This window comes from Micropterus dolomieu, linkage group LG12, assembly GCF_021292245.1.
Source record: "Micropterus dolomieu isolate WLL.071019.BEF.003 ecotype Adirondacks linkage group LG12, ASM2129224v1, whole genome shotgun sequence".
In the NCBI taxonomy this organism is placed as follows: Eukaryota; Metazoa; Chordata; class Actinopteri; order Centrarchiformes; family Centrarchidae; genus Micropterus; species Micropterus dolomieu.
Window position 1 is genome coordinate 22041403 of NC_060161.1, and position 16547 is coordinate 22057949.

Consider the following 16547-nt stretch of genomic DNA (forward strand, 5'->3'; position numbering starts at 1 on the left):
GTGCAGTAGCATTTGTTGTCAGACGATACAAACTCACTCCGCACTTCTTCCTTATGTTACATTGATTCTCAGAGATGTCAGCCTTTAATCGCTGTTTTAAAACCCAATTACACTTACATATTATATATTGTATACTGTACATATTGTATGTGTTACAATAATGAACCACAAGAGTTTTCAGTCATATCACATTATTTTCAACAGCCGATGAAGTCACCCAGGTCCACAATTTATCTTTTTTTGTTGTTGTGCTTTTAAAGTTGAGGTTCATTTATGACTTGGAAACAGCTGCTGAGAAAACAGCAATAATCAGTACATAATTATTTACAGTTATTTATTATTTTAGTTTATTTGAAGTGAAATCTGGACACCAGAACACTTTATCAACAGATTGTACTGACTGATCTATATGTCTAATATATAAATATATGTACCCAGGACTCCCTAGACAGCAGTATTTATATACTGAGCCAATCAACCTTGAGAAGTAAAGTAAATTTAAGTGAAAACTGACCCGTTCCTAACCTTTACTTGAGGTGTTTACTACTCTCAGATCCCAAAAGCTGTAGAACAGGCAAAGGTGATACAGTTGTGTTGCCTGTATTTGTACAGGCAGATGGACTGGGTGGCACAGGGAGTATAACGTGAAGTTAAAATGTGTAGAAGAAAAGTCAGGGGTGCAGATGTTGTAAAAAGGTCAGGGGTCACCTCCCCGAGCCTGAAATCCAATCGGTCACGGTTCAAATCCAACTAGACAGAGTTCACCCGAAGTGTACGCCCCATAAAAGTCATTCACACACACACACACACACACACACACACACACACACACACACACACACACACACACGTTGGAAGCCAACACACACACACACACAGCCCATGTTCGACCCATCCACGCCACAGATGGGAGTCTCTTTTCAACCACGCCACCTGGGAAGGCCGGGCTTGTGTTACCCCCCAACCTTTTACCCCAAAACCCCCTCCCTCACTCTTTTGATCGCTAATCCTGGACCCCGACTCCAGCCCTCCACTACTAATAGACTTGCACACTGTGCGTGGATGCCATAACAACATCCAGAACAAAACTGAAAGAAAATGGTGTGATCACCCCATTGGCCTCTGCGTCATAAATCACCTGTCGCCTCTAACATGGTGGCTGCCAAAGTAAAGTCCCGCTTGACGACTACAAAGACAAAATGAGGTTCAGACTACAAAGCTGAGGAAGGCCTGAGACATCCCAGACATTTGTGACCAAAGACTGGACCAGTTGACTGGTCGACACCTGGGGCTGGTGGGAAACCTTTTCCAGGAAAAGTCAGTTTCTGGACACGTGACAGCACTTGTTCTGCACCGTTTCCACACTCACACTGAGTTTGTGCCAGCTGTCTGTAAAGACAATACAGCAATGTTATTTAAATTCTTTATTGCATACTACATCATGTGAATCCCTATCTAAATGTTTTTTTTTTAAGAAAACACACATTGTTTTTTAGTTTCCAGTGGTTTTGGAAAACCAAAGAGGAGCTAATATGTTTCTCAAGCTAACAAAACCATCACAGGCCTTCAATAATGCAAATACTTTTTCATGTTTTCCCAAAGTAACAAGGATTTCAATGTAATGAAAATGATCTATGCGACCGCATGCAAGCTACCTCATACAAGCTTCCCAACATTTAGAAGAATCAATACTCACAAGTTGCCAGTAGTCAGATACTACTGTCCCATGAATCATGACATTGTTCGACATTTATTTTATTTACAATTTAACAGACTTTTGCTGCGTCAAGACCCTCTTACTTGTTCAAATGCCCAAATTAAGTGTATTTTCTGTATGTATTTAGAATCTGTGCTGGCACAGTTGTGACACACTATTCTCCTGTCCTACTGGTGACCATGATATTATCTCATGGATAAAGAATGATTGTTTTGGGATCCATTAGATCTACAATTAACACAGACGTCAAGCAAACATCAATACACATTAAAATTCATCAAATTCAGTCATTAAAATGTAAATATATTATGTTATAGTAGTCATGACTTGTAGGAGAATTTGTAGGGAATTTTAAACAGCAAATGCTGGCGGTGTGCACACGTTTGTACTGTATGTGTGTGTCTGCATGTGTGTGTCATGGTGTTGCTGCCCGGAGCTGTGCCATGCTTGATTAGTCCTAATCTAGCTGGGAGTCAGGTTGCTGTGTCGGCGGCGTGTCTGTATGGAAGGCATGCAGGCTGTGGATCACAGGGATTGACCCTCTGCCTCTCAGGTTAACAGAAGCCCTGTGTGTGTGTATGTGTCTGTGTGTGTGTGTACGTGTATGTGTGTGTGTGTGTGTGTGTGTGTGTGTATGTATATGTACGTGTGTGTGTGTGTGTGTGTGTGTGTCTCCTGAGAACTTGGACTTGGATTGATATTGAATGATTGATATGAAACAGCATCTTGGAGTTTATGAGGAAGAGATGTATAAGCTCTGAGAGGAGAGTAAAGTGACATTTGAAGTGTGAGTGAGAGAGAGAAAAAAAGTAAATAAGAGGATAAAAATAAGAGTGTGGGTTTGCAAGAGGTCTAGTTGAACTTTGGCTTTGGCTGCAGTGCCAGAGGAGTCACCTCTCGTAAAACTCACCCTCAGCAGGTTGTAAACATAATACCACACACTCACAAACACACACTGCGTGGAGAACAAGCTGATCACTTCAGAAAAGGGTGTGCTGTCGTTTAAAGTGAACAAAGCAGCAGATGATGTCCTCCCCCCTGCAGCAAAACGAGCTGCGGGCTTAAGTTGTCTGTTAGTGTCTGTGTAAGTGTGTGTGTTTGGGGAGTTTTAGGATCAAACCCTCATGTCGACAGAGGCTGCACTGAGGAGACGACCGCTGACAGGTGCTTCCTGCAGCAACGCAGCAGGTGCTTCACGTTCTCACACACACACACACACACACACACACACACACACACAGGACAGATATTTTGCCTCTAAGACATGATTGTGCATGTACTGACACACACACACTGTCTGTCCCTCCCCCCTCTCGTTCCCTCTGACACACACACAAGTTTGTATTATACATGTGAGGATGTGAGCAGTAACCCTGCACTCTACTGTATATGCTTAACTGTTATAGCCGCTGTGTTGCTGCTGGGTTTCATCCATTAAAATTAATCACATTCAGTCTTAATTGTTTGAACTTTTTCCAGTTTTTGTCTCTGAATTTTTAAGGTTACCTAACATTATGCTTTCTTTACCTACAACTTGTTCTAATGCTAACCTTACCCGAACAACAGACCACTAGTTAAACATTCCTCAAATGCCACATTCGCACTAGAGAGGGCTAGTATCAAACTAGTGGTGGAAATAAGCTGTAAAAACAACACTGACATATTATCACCTTTATAGAAATATTTTTATTTGCAAATCCAGCAGTTATGGAGCAATGCTATCATTCATTTTGGAGTAGTGTTTCTGGCCAGCTGACACGTGTTGAGTCCAATATTCACTTTCTTTTTAGCTCTGTTTTTGGTCTCCACCGACTCCTGAGAAACAATATCAGGCACTTAAGCTGCTAAATGCTCCACTATGTTCACCAGCTAGTGGCTAACTTTGTCTGCCTGTTGTTTGGTTCGCACAGGGAGCGTACAGTAGGCTTAATAGATATTTTCTTGCTTAAATCAGCAGACGCTGATGAGAGCGGCAAGAGTGAAGCAAAGCAATGAGCTAATGGACGCTAAAAAGCTGACCTGAGGGGAATCCCGGTGTTAGCTACAAGCAACATGTTTCACATTTAGCACAGTCATGTGATCCATTGTTAGTCTAAAAATATTGACCAGTGCAGCCTAAAGTTTGCCTTTTCAGCTGTTAATCAGCATTTATGATACTTTGAAACAAATAAAACGCATCTGTTCTGGTCATGATCTTGACAACATATTTTAATACTTTTTTGTGTACTAGATAGATAATGTTTACAGCTGCAGGTGTGCACCCATCTTATAAGGTTAATACCCAGATTTAAAATAATAGTTTTATTGATAATTTTAAAAACAAGCACAAAAAAGCCATAGGTCTTGCTTGCATAATTTTTTGGGGCAGAGCTATAATTGCTATAATTGAGAGTTATGTTCCCTTCTGCAGCTTAGTGTCAACATTGAGGATGTGTGTCAACACAGAATGTAATGAGTCCCCTGTCCTACTGGTAAGTATTATCATTGTTAAATGGTTTTTGGTCAGCCGATTGTCCTTGTGACGTTACAACTAAGTACTCGGTATAGAAGAGCAAAATATTGGAGGATTTCTCTTATGATTTTCTTTACTTGCTAACAGTTTCCTAAGTAAACAAGATTACAATCCTGTAATCACAATCCTGATTCAACAAAATCTTTTCAGTATATTTTCTATTGGTTAATTATGTGGCCATGTAGAAGCTTGTGAAGACATCTGGACCTCATGAGTATAAAAACACCAAGCCCACTGACACTCCCTCAGTGTCATCAGTCAGCGAGTCTATTTTTCTCATTTTATTTTCAATCCCAGGCTCCAAAACAGCGGCACAGCCAATCACTGACCCGGCCGCTACCAAAACAACATGGCTGCTCAACAAATAGGAGCTCGTCCATCTGTCTTAATGTACCTCCCCGGCCACTGACACCATTTCCCCTGGGCTATACCGCCATGTCTTCCAAATGGAAACAGAAGTCATGACGACAGGCTGGACCGATGCTTTTTAGATCCATATCTGGGCTCCTGACGGTCTATCTGTGGATTCCTATATGGTTAGGAAATGAGGTTGAAGTTAGTTTGGTCTCTGTGTCAGCTGTCCAATGAGGGAGCAGATTGTAGATAGTTTCAATTTCCCCAAATAATGTACAGTGTGAAGGCAAGGCATGTGTGTGTGTGTGTGTGTGTGTGTGTGTGTGTGTGTGTGTGTGTGTGTGTGTGAGTGTGTGTGTGTGTGTGTGTGTGTGTGTGTGTGTGTGTGTGTGTGTGTGTGTGTGTGTGTGTGAGTGACCTGTGAAGAGGGAAAATCCAGAAAAGAGTCTATTCGAGAATAATGTAAGTTGTGGATATAATACAGGTGCGCAATACTAGGTTTGGAGCATTAGTTAAGAAATACATATACATACATATAATATGCATTTTCAGTTTAGCTCCTTACAGAAAGTTGGTTACCAAAATGGTTAGTCCAGACATGAATACTATGTTTGGTGGAATTTTCCATATTAAGCATTTTTTTTTTGACAAATTGTAGTTTCAGAGGTATTACTGAACAGAACTGATTAAGTTTGTACAACAATAAAAGTCTTTCAAACAGGTATTTTGTCATTTTATGGTAAAGCAAGTGAAGCTAAGCTAATGTATTTCAAATTAACAATTTGCTACAAGTAAAAATTTTTTTTTGGTAATTAGTTGTTGTTAATATCATGCATTTAATGTTATTCTATTATTTATATGCAGAAATCATTGAGTGAGTGAGAATGAGTTTTTATTGTCTAAAAACAAACGTTATTTCATAATATGTTTGATGAAAATATTTACCAGTAAGATTTTTCACCATTTTCTGAGATGTTTTCAAAGTACTGTAAATATGGTAAATATCTAGAATAAATATGTATTACTACGAATTCCATGGTAATAAATTGACATATGTTGGTAAACATGTTACTAGCATTGTAACAGTACATGGTTTGTAATTCAGATTTTTATTCTGTTTTACAAATAGTAGATGGACACTAAAAATGTTCTGGTGCTAGGCCACGCACTTTTCTGGCCCTTATACTAAAAAATTCCCAAGAATCTATTCATATTATTAGTATAATTAATGCTATTTTGTGAGCGTCTCAACTGTTTGGTAGATGCCTATGTATATATATTATTTAAAAACTTGGGGTCTGTTTCAAAACATTGGTTGTTATTATTATTGCTCCCAGGAAATAAAAAACAATTTTTTTTTAAACTTTTTTTCTTGGTGAGGACTATTACATTTTATTTAAATATATGTTAATTTCAAAATTAAATATGAGAAATAAAAATACAAACTCAAGGATATAGTATGGATTTGAAGTAAAAAAATATGTATGTACCATGGCCACTCTTTATTTAAAAAAGGAAACATCACATTTCTGAAAAAACTTTTACATTTTGTTGTATGTCTAATGTGAGGTAGAAATTTTACCCTTTTAATAATTTTGCTAAATCTGCACATTCAGTATTTTAAGTTATTTATTTAGATGGTGAGTTTTCTCTCTTGATTTTTGTGTGTGTGTGAAACACAAAGTGAGTCATGAATAAATATGATTCAAACAATACTTAAAACATGTCCTCATAAGACAACAATACCGCATGGCATTTCAGTCAGACTTTAGTCAGATTTTCATTTTCAAAAGCTTCTTTAGAAGAAAATATTAAAATTCAAATTTTTCAAATAGCACCAATTGTGCTGAATTTTAGAATATTTTTATCATTGAAAGCTGACCTTTTCCCTCCAAGATAAAAGATAAAACAAGAAATGTGTGTTTCTTCACATTTTTAGATAAGCGTTTGAACATCACATAACAGGTGTTTGTGTTTATGTGTGTTGTGGAGTTTCTCTGAAGCAAAGTCAGGCCTGTTTCTCCTGAAACCTTCAGGAGAAACTGTAAAAAAAGAGCACTTTTCTTGTAGTTTTTCTCTTTTTGCAGAATATCCAGAAAGTGGATTATAAAAACTCTTCCTGTTATCTCCTTGTGGTTTTTGTTTTTCATCCAGGACCTTGAGTAGAGCACACCAGAAAGGGTAGAGTTGGCGAGGAGGTTGCCTTTGTGGATTTGACCTCAGCGTCTGTGTGAGAGTGTGTGTGCAGCACCACTGAGGTCTGAGTATCAGCCACGTTCACAGAGTGTGTGTTCACACTGCGAGGCTCCGTGTCTTTCTCAGTCAGCAGGTGAGGGGGGATGTACCCAGACTGGGGATTTGTTTGTTCCCTGTGGTGGTGGTGCTGGTGGTTGTTGGGGGATTTTGGCGGGCAGCGGCCCCTCTTGTCCTGCCCCCGGAAGCCCCTCAGTTTGGGGCTCCAGTGTTCCCGCCACTGGAGGGCCAGGGTGGAGCGGTCCGCCACCAGGCGACTCTCCTCAGGCCCCCAGCCCCGCTCCCCTTCCTCTGCACCAATCAGGAGGAAGGTCCGGCCCACATGCAAGGCGGGGCAGCCGCAGCCAAGATCGCGGTCAGGGACCCAGAGGGAGTGGGGGCCCCTACGAACGCGGGAGGTGGACCCTGTGCGGAAGACGGTTTGGACTGAGATGGAGAACTGCCACCAGGGACCTGAACGCTCCATTCCTCTCACCTGCACCTTCAGCACTGGCAAAGACAGAGATGCAATATATAGAATAACACTGTTTAAATTATATAATTATTAATGTATATATTTTCATCATTTTGTTCAATTATTTTCTTTCTTTTAATCTTTACTTTAAATATTTAGGTTTTACATGACACAAATTTGGTTTCAGTCATTAAATTTACAGTAGTTTACATTTGATTAAAATTGCATTAATTTTATAAGCAAATACATTTGTTTTATATTTCTAAATCATCACTTTTGACAAGGTAATAACTTAAAAAAAACACGACACCAACCGTAGTCCTTGAAACAATAGGTCTCCAAGTTCATCCTGACTTTAACCTGAGAGGGCTGGCAGTATGAAACACACTCCTCCGCTATAACAGAGGGAGAGGGAGCGAGAATGCATCAAATGAGAGGGTATCATTTCATAGCAGGCATATCAGCACATGTCTTTTCCCCTAATTACAATATGGCTGCTTGTATTTGTCATCACAGTATCCTGTGACTAACAGATGACCTCGGCTGCAGCAGGTGGGACATTCCTCAAGCCGCCACTAGGAGGGAGTGGTTAGCTACTGCATGATGAGACACAGCAGGAGCTCCCGAAACAGTTTCTCAATTCAAGGACCCCTTGATTAAAAAAAATGTGGCCCATGGCAAGGCTTCAGAGAAGTGTTTTATTTTGATATATGATTCCATAGAAGTGCTTTAAATATGCATGCTGTACACGAGAGGACATCAACTGGTTTAAAAGGAAGTTTACAGAGTCAATTGTTCTGTTATTGTGGTAAAGGCATTATTTTCACTTCTGAGTCTCTAAATAAGAATATACATTTTGTCTAGCACATTTTATAACCAGGTGATTTACAACAAGATCAAAAGAGATAAATAGATATAAGATGGGGGTGATGAATCTGTAGTTGGGCTGAAAGAAAAATAGATTGCCATTATCATACACCTAACATTAGAGGAAATGGTTAAATCATTTATCAAGGTCTTGCTGTTTATACATACAATAACAACAGTATGGGCTTACTTTACCATTGTATAAACAGTCTGATGGTAGATTTTCCATTTAAACTATTTCATCTCACTGTATATATTGTCATATTGCCCAACCCTACTTAATATAAATATGATAAATCATTGTGGAAAAATGCAGGTAGCCTACTATGTGTGTTTATTGATAGGTTATAATATTTAAGCCAGTGTCATTTCTCACCTATGCTGTATTGAGGTTGGTACACTGGGGTCGGAGCGACCTCTTGAATTCCTGCAAACATAAACGCAGTTTGAGACAGGTGAGAGGAAAAGACACACAGAGAGGCGCTTCAGCCTACCTACATGAGCTGTCAGGTTGTTGCAGACTGCGTGTGTTATGCACACTATGCTTGAATGCCTCTCGGTGCGTGGGGCATGTCTGCACAGAAGATAAGCAAGTGTCAAAAGTGAGTGCGTGTGGTCCCTTTTTTATGGGCTGGAAAACACACTCTCTGACGCTCACAAAGACACACACTTTACTTTCTGTAATTTAGTAAGGTCAAACTATCACTTTTTGTCTCGTTTTGTCTCAAACATTAAACAGAAGGAGTAATAAAGTTTGCCTGAGTGTGTGTGAGTGTGTGTGAGTGTGTGTGAACTTGTAGATGGAAAGTGAACAACCTGCTGGTCTGCACATACATTATCCAGGCCTCCTATAAAAGTGTGTGTGTGTGTGTGTGTGTGTGTGTGTGTGTGTGTGTGTGTGTGTGTGAGAGAGAGAGAGAGAGAGCGCAGCCATATTTTACTAAGGTCACACACTCTTTCCCCCATCCATGTCCTGTCCTCTCTGACACAACTGGGCCAGTGATACCCTACACCCCCACCCAGCTGACTGTCCCCACTTTTAAAAAACGGGAAGGTCCTGTGGGTTTGTGCGTAGCCTATATATATTTATGTAAATTATGTGAGATGTCAAAATTAGGCAAATGAGGGATGCAGGACTATGGGTACCGAATTTTTTATATACTAGTGCACCTACACAATACCAGAGTTTTTGTTACTGATACAAAGATAAAACATATTTGAATTTCTTGCTGTGAGGAATATATAATGTTCCTGTGTGACTTAAAATATTTAACGTTGTACAAACACAAGCAGTTGTACACAAACTTTGGAATACAGTCTATAAAATGGGGACAAATTATGATTTGAACCAAGATATCTGATCAAAATCTGACTATAACATATACTGTATAATACCTAAAATGCAGTTACTGCATTTTGGATAACCTTTAAATGCAGTACCATCAAAATGTACAACTATTTTTTGTTTTATTTTATTGATTATTTACGTTTCGTAGGTCATAGAAATTAAATGTAACTGTTTGCTAGGTGTCTTTCCTCCTATTATTGAGATTAAACTAAATAAAATTAATTTACAATGATATAATTTATAAGTAAATTCAAAGGTAGCTCTTCACTTGAGTCACAACAAGTTGGTTACGTTAGCTTAGCAGGAGTTTAGCTGCGGGTTTTCTCCATCATGGTTGGATTCAGCTACAGCCTCAATTTATTATGTGGAAAACCAAGTGAATTACCAAGATTAGTAAGTCAGTTATTCAAAATGGATATTTTTCATTTACAGTTAACAATAAGTAAGCAGTAAGTAAATTAAGTTTTAGCTTTAGCTTTAGCTTTAGCTAACTGTGGCTATCTCACAAGCTATCCTTTCACTCTCTTGCTTTGGTTGGCTTGTTGTCTGTCTTTACCTAAATATGTAGTTACTGTGTTTTACCCTTGTATAGGAGGACTTTAGAGACATATTTAAACATGTGGACTTCCTGTGCTGCTCATGGTGCAGATAAAAAAGTTCAGTGGAGGCTAACTTTAAGTTTAGCCTGTGCCGCTGCGTGCCTTTTCGTCTGTCTGATGAGAGGAGGTGTTAGAGGTGGTGGTGGGGGGAGATGCTAAACATAGCCTGAGATGGTCTGGCAGTAAAAACAAACAAGGTTTTCTTTCACTCACTCCTTTCACTGGGAGAGTTATGAGTCTGGGCCCTGTGATGGGGGACGTTTTGAGCTGCACAACAGGTGTGAAGCTCGCCGCCTCTGGCTCCCTATGTCACCTGATTGGGGCTTACACAGAGTCAGTGCCTGTGTAGTTGTCGGCACTCGTACGATTAGCCGGGAAGCACACGTGGATTAGCGCTCATTGCTGAAGTTCAGTGTTGGCCAGGCAAAGAGATATGAGTAGCAACAATCCACTTGATCTGACGCTGATCACAGATCAGCTGGAGATGAGGTTTCCCTGTAGAGGTCAACTCATGTTAACGCTGCTATGGAAACCGTCTCGAGGGATGATGAAAAGGGGACACGCTGGGAGATTGGGCCAAATTAGTCTGGACAGCAGCGGCCCCTTTTATATTGAGCTACCACTTGATAAAGGCTCAGGGAGCTTGATAGGAGGTTTAATCCATTTAGGCCACAAGCGAATCAGGTTGAAGGAGAAATTAACTTTGTCATGACTGACAACTAACTATTAGAAGTCTGTGATTTATTTATTTTATTTAAGATTACATGCATCAAACACATAGATAACTTTTTGTACAGATAAGTTAAGACTCATAATCCATATTAAAACAAGTCATCCAACATAAACAACAAAATCGACTGGAACTGACTTCCAAAGCTACCCATATTTTCTGATTGGACGCACAGTTGATAATCATAAATGCAAGACTGTTTTCTGATGTGTCCCCTTAATGGTAAAATTTTGGTTAAGTTTAGGCAAATCAGACTACTTGGATATGGTTATGGAAAGGCTGCAGTCATTGTAAAGAGAATCGGGGATTGGGGACCTCCTCTCCAAATGTGTTTTCGGGGCTAAACGTCATGCTCCTTCTGCCATTGCTTCTCGGAGACAGCTGCCATTATTTGCAGATTCTGAATAAACATTGATCCTAGTAGGTGACTTACGTATGCAGGGCCGCAGGGGGGACTTGCCCTGTTTGTATCCCGGGGCACAGCGGTTACACCTGAGGCCGGTTACCCCTTCTCGACACAGACACTGACCTGATGTCTGGTTACACCAGCTACCCACTGCGCCCAAAGGATGGCACTGACACGCTGAAAAAGAGAATGAGAAGCTCACAGATGTGATACTGACTAGCCTCGAGGTAGCAATAATTAATTATTTCTTTGGGCTACTTGGGGGCAACAAACCAAGCTGAAAGTCCAATAGACAAGTTATCACCTTTGGAGTTAATGTAGTGAAGCGTTAGCAACACCCTCTTTTTATCTCTGTATTAGTCACTACCCACTCCTGAGGGAAATTTCTGGCTCTTTAGATGCTAAATGCTCCAACGTGTTCATTAGCTAACTTTGCCTGTCTGCTTTGTGGTGCTGGGCAGGTAGTGTACATTGGTTTGTTACTCCCATTAAAAGATGCTAAAATGCTCCATAGACCAGAGGGAACTGCAGATGCGACAATTCGCCATACAAAGTAGTGCAGCTTTCAAGTAGTAGTCTTTTTGGTGGTTCAGAAACCCAGTGAGGGATATCAGTGGCCAACCGCAGACGACTGTGGTTGCGATGGGGAGCTTCCACATGTAAATGTGTTTAATTTGCATGAATATGAAATGGGCAAGCAAGTGTATTTGGTTGAGGTGCCATGGCTTTGTGGAGGAGCGGGCATCGAGAAAGCAAGTTAAAGATATATTAAGCAAGAACATGTGCCTGTGACTACTGCACAAACAACAGACAGGTCAACAGAAGACCATCCATCAAGAACAGGACCCAGATTTAATCCTCCTCGACAGCATCCGTCCGGAGGGAGTGTCCTTGAGAAAAGACCCGAGACCTGTACTCACACCATAAAATCTATTTTGTCGCTGTCTTGTTGGGTAAACAAAGACAAATTCCTCCATTGGGCTATCAACTGAATATCACGTGATGACGGGGATGATTTTGTTCCCTGACAACACTAATATATCAGCATTTATCAGGGATAGAACAATAAGGACCTGGACTTATTCCCAGATGGCTTTAGCCCATCAGTCTTTATCAAGATGGAGACCAATCCCATACTTAAACTTAAATTTTCTGTTTTGTTCTTAATGTTGGCTGTTGTGATGCTGTATAATGATTACTGCCTGGATTTGCTATGGTTTACACTGCAAAGCTTTTTATTTACTAGTGCTTTCACAGGATAAGACCCAATGAGAGAAGACAGATAGAGAGAGGAAGCCGCACTTCAGCAGCTCTGTTCACAGTCTAGTAATGTTTACACAAATCCTTACAATGAGCCCAAACAACCTGACTGGAGAAAATGAGTAATTGGTCGCTGAAGGCTAACTCGGTGAAATATAGCATCACTAAATCAAAGCTGAGATGTAAGACTGTGTGGTAGAAAATTTACAGTTTGCTTTTGTTTCATGCATAAAAAGTGATAAAACATGGGGATGTTTAATATTGGCATATTTTTTTTCATCTCTGTGTCAAGCTCAAAGGGAGCCCATTAACTTTGGATATATTACGCCTGTGGTCAAGCTTCCCCATGAGCATGCCAGAGTGTCACAGTCCCTTAGGACATGTGACCAGTCAAAGGTCAGGGGTCACGGCAGATGCCAACCTGCGGTAATGATGGGGTTACAGGTGGCAGCTCAGTGGGGTGCGTGTGTTTTTGTGTGTGCATCGCTAACAGGAATAGCTGCCCACTCTCACAATGTAACCACCCCATAAACACTTATACGCCCGGACTGAGACAGAGTGGGCACACAGAGACATGTAGTCAGCCCGTCAGACATAAACACTGCCTCGCACACGCTTTTCATCTTTCAGGAATGCACAGTTAGTTATTAAAGTTACATGTTGTTCACCCACACATGCACAAATACAATAATACACTTCCTTCTTCCGCTTCACACACTCATACTGTAAACACACATCTAGTGACTTACATTGGCAGGCCTTGCGGTGGTTCAACGGCTTGCTGTGGTCGCGAGTGTATCCATTCTGGCAGTACTGGCAGTGGCGCCCGGCCGTGTGGTGGCGACACTTCTGACACACACCTCCGCTACGCCGGCCCGACTGCTGGAACACCTCCATGCTGAAGCGGCACTTGTTTGAATGGCCGTTACACTCACAGGCTGGACATGGGAGAGAAATAATAAATACCAATAAAGAAAATGATCATCACAGGATCTCATATCCAATGTTTTGGATTGTTGTGTTGGTTAGTAGTGAAGATGCCATCACACAAGTGACTTCTTTGGAGTTCATCTCTTTTTAAAAGTATTTTTGGTGCATTTTATGCTTTTATTAGAGAGTCGACAGCAGAAAAATGACAGGAAGAAATGAGAGAGAGAGAAAGGACACAACAGAAGTCTCTAGCCAGACTTGAACCGACGACACAGAAAACTGAACTTTATGTGTCTGTGGGGACAAGCCAAGCTATAAAGTTCAGTTTTCTTGTCATGCGGAGTTCTACTAAAACAGGTGTATCGTTTCTTCTGTGGCTGAGAAAATAACCCTGATGATGTTATCTCAACCGGACTTGGAGACTACTCGTTTATAGCAGAAAGCCTGTGTCAGTGTGGAGTTTGAAAGACATGGGTATTCACTCAGTGAGGGTCTATAAAGACACGTGCATTATGGGAAAAGTGGGATCCATTTTGTCCTCTGCTGCAATGATGCAAAGATTGTATCTGTCCCCCAGCTTTATGGAGGGGCAGTGCTGTATCTCTGGAGTATCACTTAAATGGATCAGAGACATTTATACTATAGGAAAGTAGAAAACACCTATATAACTAAATAGAACATTGACACCCCCCCTTTCTACCTTTTGTGTGGTTGTAGTTTCTTTTTGTAGTATGTCTTGTGTTGCATATGTTTATTTTGTTATCTAAAACCATGACAAGACATGCAATGTGTAAATAACATAACACATTTTTTACATTTTCATTCAGCAAAAGAATCCAGGACTCACCAACACAGGGGTTTGGGTGTGTGGGTGTAGCTCGATGCCATGGTCTGTCGCAGTAGAAATCCTCGCACATGTCACAGTCTGGCCCTGCTGTGTGATGCTTGCACACGCACATCGCTCGGCCTGTGTCGTCACGCCGACACCTGGAAGCATGTCCGTTACATTTACACCGGCCGCCAACTTGCAGGTCAGAGAGGGCTAGAGGAGCTCGGACAGCAGAGGTAAAAGCAGAGGGTGGGGCCACCTGCAGATTCCTGGAGCTTTGCTTTGTGTTGAGCATATTGTTCCTCCTCTTCCTCAGTTCCCGCCCCTTGTTGCTCCTGCTCTGCCCCTCAACTGTCCAATTGCAGTCTCCATTTGGGCAAGGCAGCCAATGATTGTGTTCCTTCTTGCGGCCTCGCCCTCTGCCTTTCCCGCCTTTCTTTGATGAAGCAAATGTGTCCGAACTAAAACTATCGCCCCCTTCTTTGCTGGTCACATTGTGTCCATCTTCGTCCTGACTGGACCCTTTATAATGACCCTTCCTTCCATGTTTGTCCACTTTCTCCCCTTTGTTCCCCCCCCTTATCTCTGAGTTTTCTGTCTCCCTTTCAAAAAATGCCAGTGTATTATCTGTGTTTAACTTGGCGACCTGATCTCCAGTGCGCCCCTTGTGGCCCGATCTCCACCTCAGAAGCCCAGTCCCTCTGTCATCTTCTGCACCATCACGCCATCGTGCTTCTTCTTTCGTATCCATGTTGCCCACCTTGGCATCTTTGGACACCTGGTGGAAGACCACACGGATGTCCGTGGCCGTCACCCAATCCTGGAGGGTGTGGCTATGGTCAAAATCAGGAGAGGATGGCCGTCCGTCCAAGGTAGAGAAGGCCAATACCATGCCGCCCCTTTGCTTTTGCAGTGGGCGAGGGTCTGAGCAGAGCGGCTCTGTTTCTTGGTGCCTTGTCTGGGCCACCGTCTGGGAGGGCAGCCCGAAGTTCCCAAGGCAGTCACTGGAGTAGTGCTGCATTGGTCTCCAGGTCCGCCCATAGTCCATCGACTTGAGGATGGAGATAGAGATGGGGTCTGATGGCTCCCCCTGCTGGCAGAACTGCAAACTTATGTAGGTGATCTCAAAGCGGCGGCCCAGAGGTAGCGTGAGGACCCATTCTCCGGTGTCAGGACCTCTGTGGGCCATCCAGCAGGTGAGGTTGTGGGGGTTGTGGAGGTCCGTCAAGGTGGTGATGTTGCTGTCATAATCAGGCCCTTGTAGCGAGTGGCTAGCATTCACGGGGATGCCATAGGCGGCGTTGATGAACTCCGACAGACAGTGTCGTGGGCGGCCGTCTAGTTGGTAGCAGGGGTCATGAGGCGAAGTCCAGCTCAACGGCGTGTGGGAAAGGGAAGAGGAGACAAGGGATGGAGGAAGGAAAAGGAGGAGTAGAAGGAAAACAGGGAAGAGAGAGGTGTAGGGGGGAGGGGAAAAGGGCAGTAACATCATGTCATCCAGCCTGTGGAAGAAAAAAATTTAAATGATTTTTAAAAGAAAACCATGGGAGCTAGATCATAAAACCAAAAAAAAAAAAACCCCACAAAGTGATTGATTTATATGACGAAGCCAAAGAAGGAAATCTAAGATAGACCACCTGTGCCTTTATTGAAAACACACGATACCAGCTTACTGCATCACTTCAACTGCATCTTATTGGCTTTCGGTAGAAGATCTCATCCTGTAAAAATGTAATCCCCGATCTTCACAGTACTGTCGGCCACTGGTTTGAACCCATGACCTTGACAGCCTTTAAGAACACATTCGTCTTCAAACTCCCCTTAACCCCCGAAAAGGGTTGGTGAGAGCGGGTGAAGAAGGGCGCACATTTTGTCTGAAATGACAAAAAACATGCCCGACAGCTGGGGCTAAACCCTGAGCTGGGCCACATCCATCACGTTTATGGCTCTCCTTTTCAAATCACTTCACCGTTGGTCAGTGCTGCAGGCGAGCGAGATGCTTGAGCATGAGTGGTGTGTTATCGAGCAGAAAAGAGGGATATGAGAAAAAAGACAGAACGAAATGAGGGGAGGGAAGGAGAGGAGTTGGAGATTAGTCTTGAGGATGGTAGGAAATGATTTATAGGTGGAAATGTGTGTTCGGTTTGAGCCCCTACACGGATACTTCCGTGGTAAAGACAAACACAGACTTGTGTACGTCCACAGCGCGAACAAATCCCTTCCCCTCTGTTACAACTGGTGATGAGAGTAATTTATTCCTCTGTCAAGTTTTGATACCCGAGAGCGTT

General features: G+C 42.0%; 1 protein-coding gene across 1 annotated transcript; it reads right to left on the minus strand.

Annotated features, from left to right (window-relative positions):
• Positions 1-6452: 6452 nt before the first annotated feature.
• On the minus strand, positions 6453-15754 carry ntn5 (netrin 5). The gene is made up of 6 exons (XM_046065181.1): positions 14278-15754; positions 13250-13438; positions 11268-11417; positions 8534-8584; positions 7605-7685; positions 6453-7325 (listed from the first exon to the last, which is right to left on the minus strand). Exons 1-6 carry the CDS (start codon positions 15749-15751, stop codon positions 6730-6732), a joined length of 2541 nt encoding a protein of 846 aa, XP_045921137.1. The 5' UTR covers positions 15752-15754; the 3' UTR covers positions 6453-6729.
• Positions 15755-16547: the final 793 nt, after the last annotated feature.

Coding starts and splice junctions, on each gene's coding strand:
- ntn5 (XM_046065181.1), bottom strand. CDS start 15,751: ATGATGTTACTGCCCTTTTCCCCTCCCCCCTACACCTCTCTCTTCCCT. Junction 8,585..11,267: donor CCCCCTGCGGCCCTGCATAC/GTAAGTCACCTA, acceptor TTATGTTTGCAG/GAATTCAAGAGGTCGCTCCG. Junction 7,686..8,533: donor CCAACCTCAATACAGCATAG/GTGAGAAATGAC, acceptor CCTCTGTTATAG/CGGAGGAGTGTGTTTCATAC.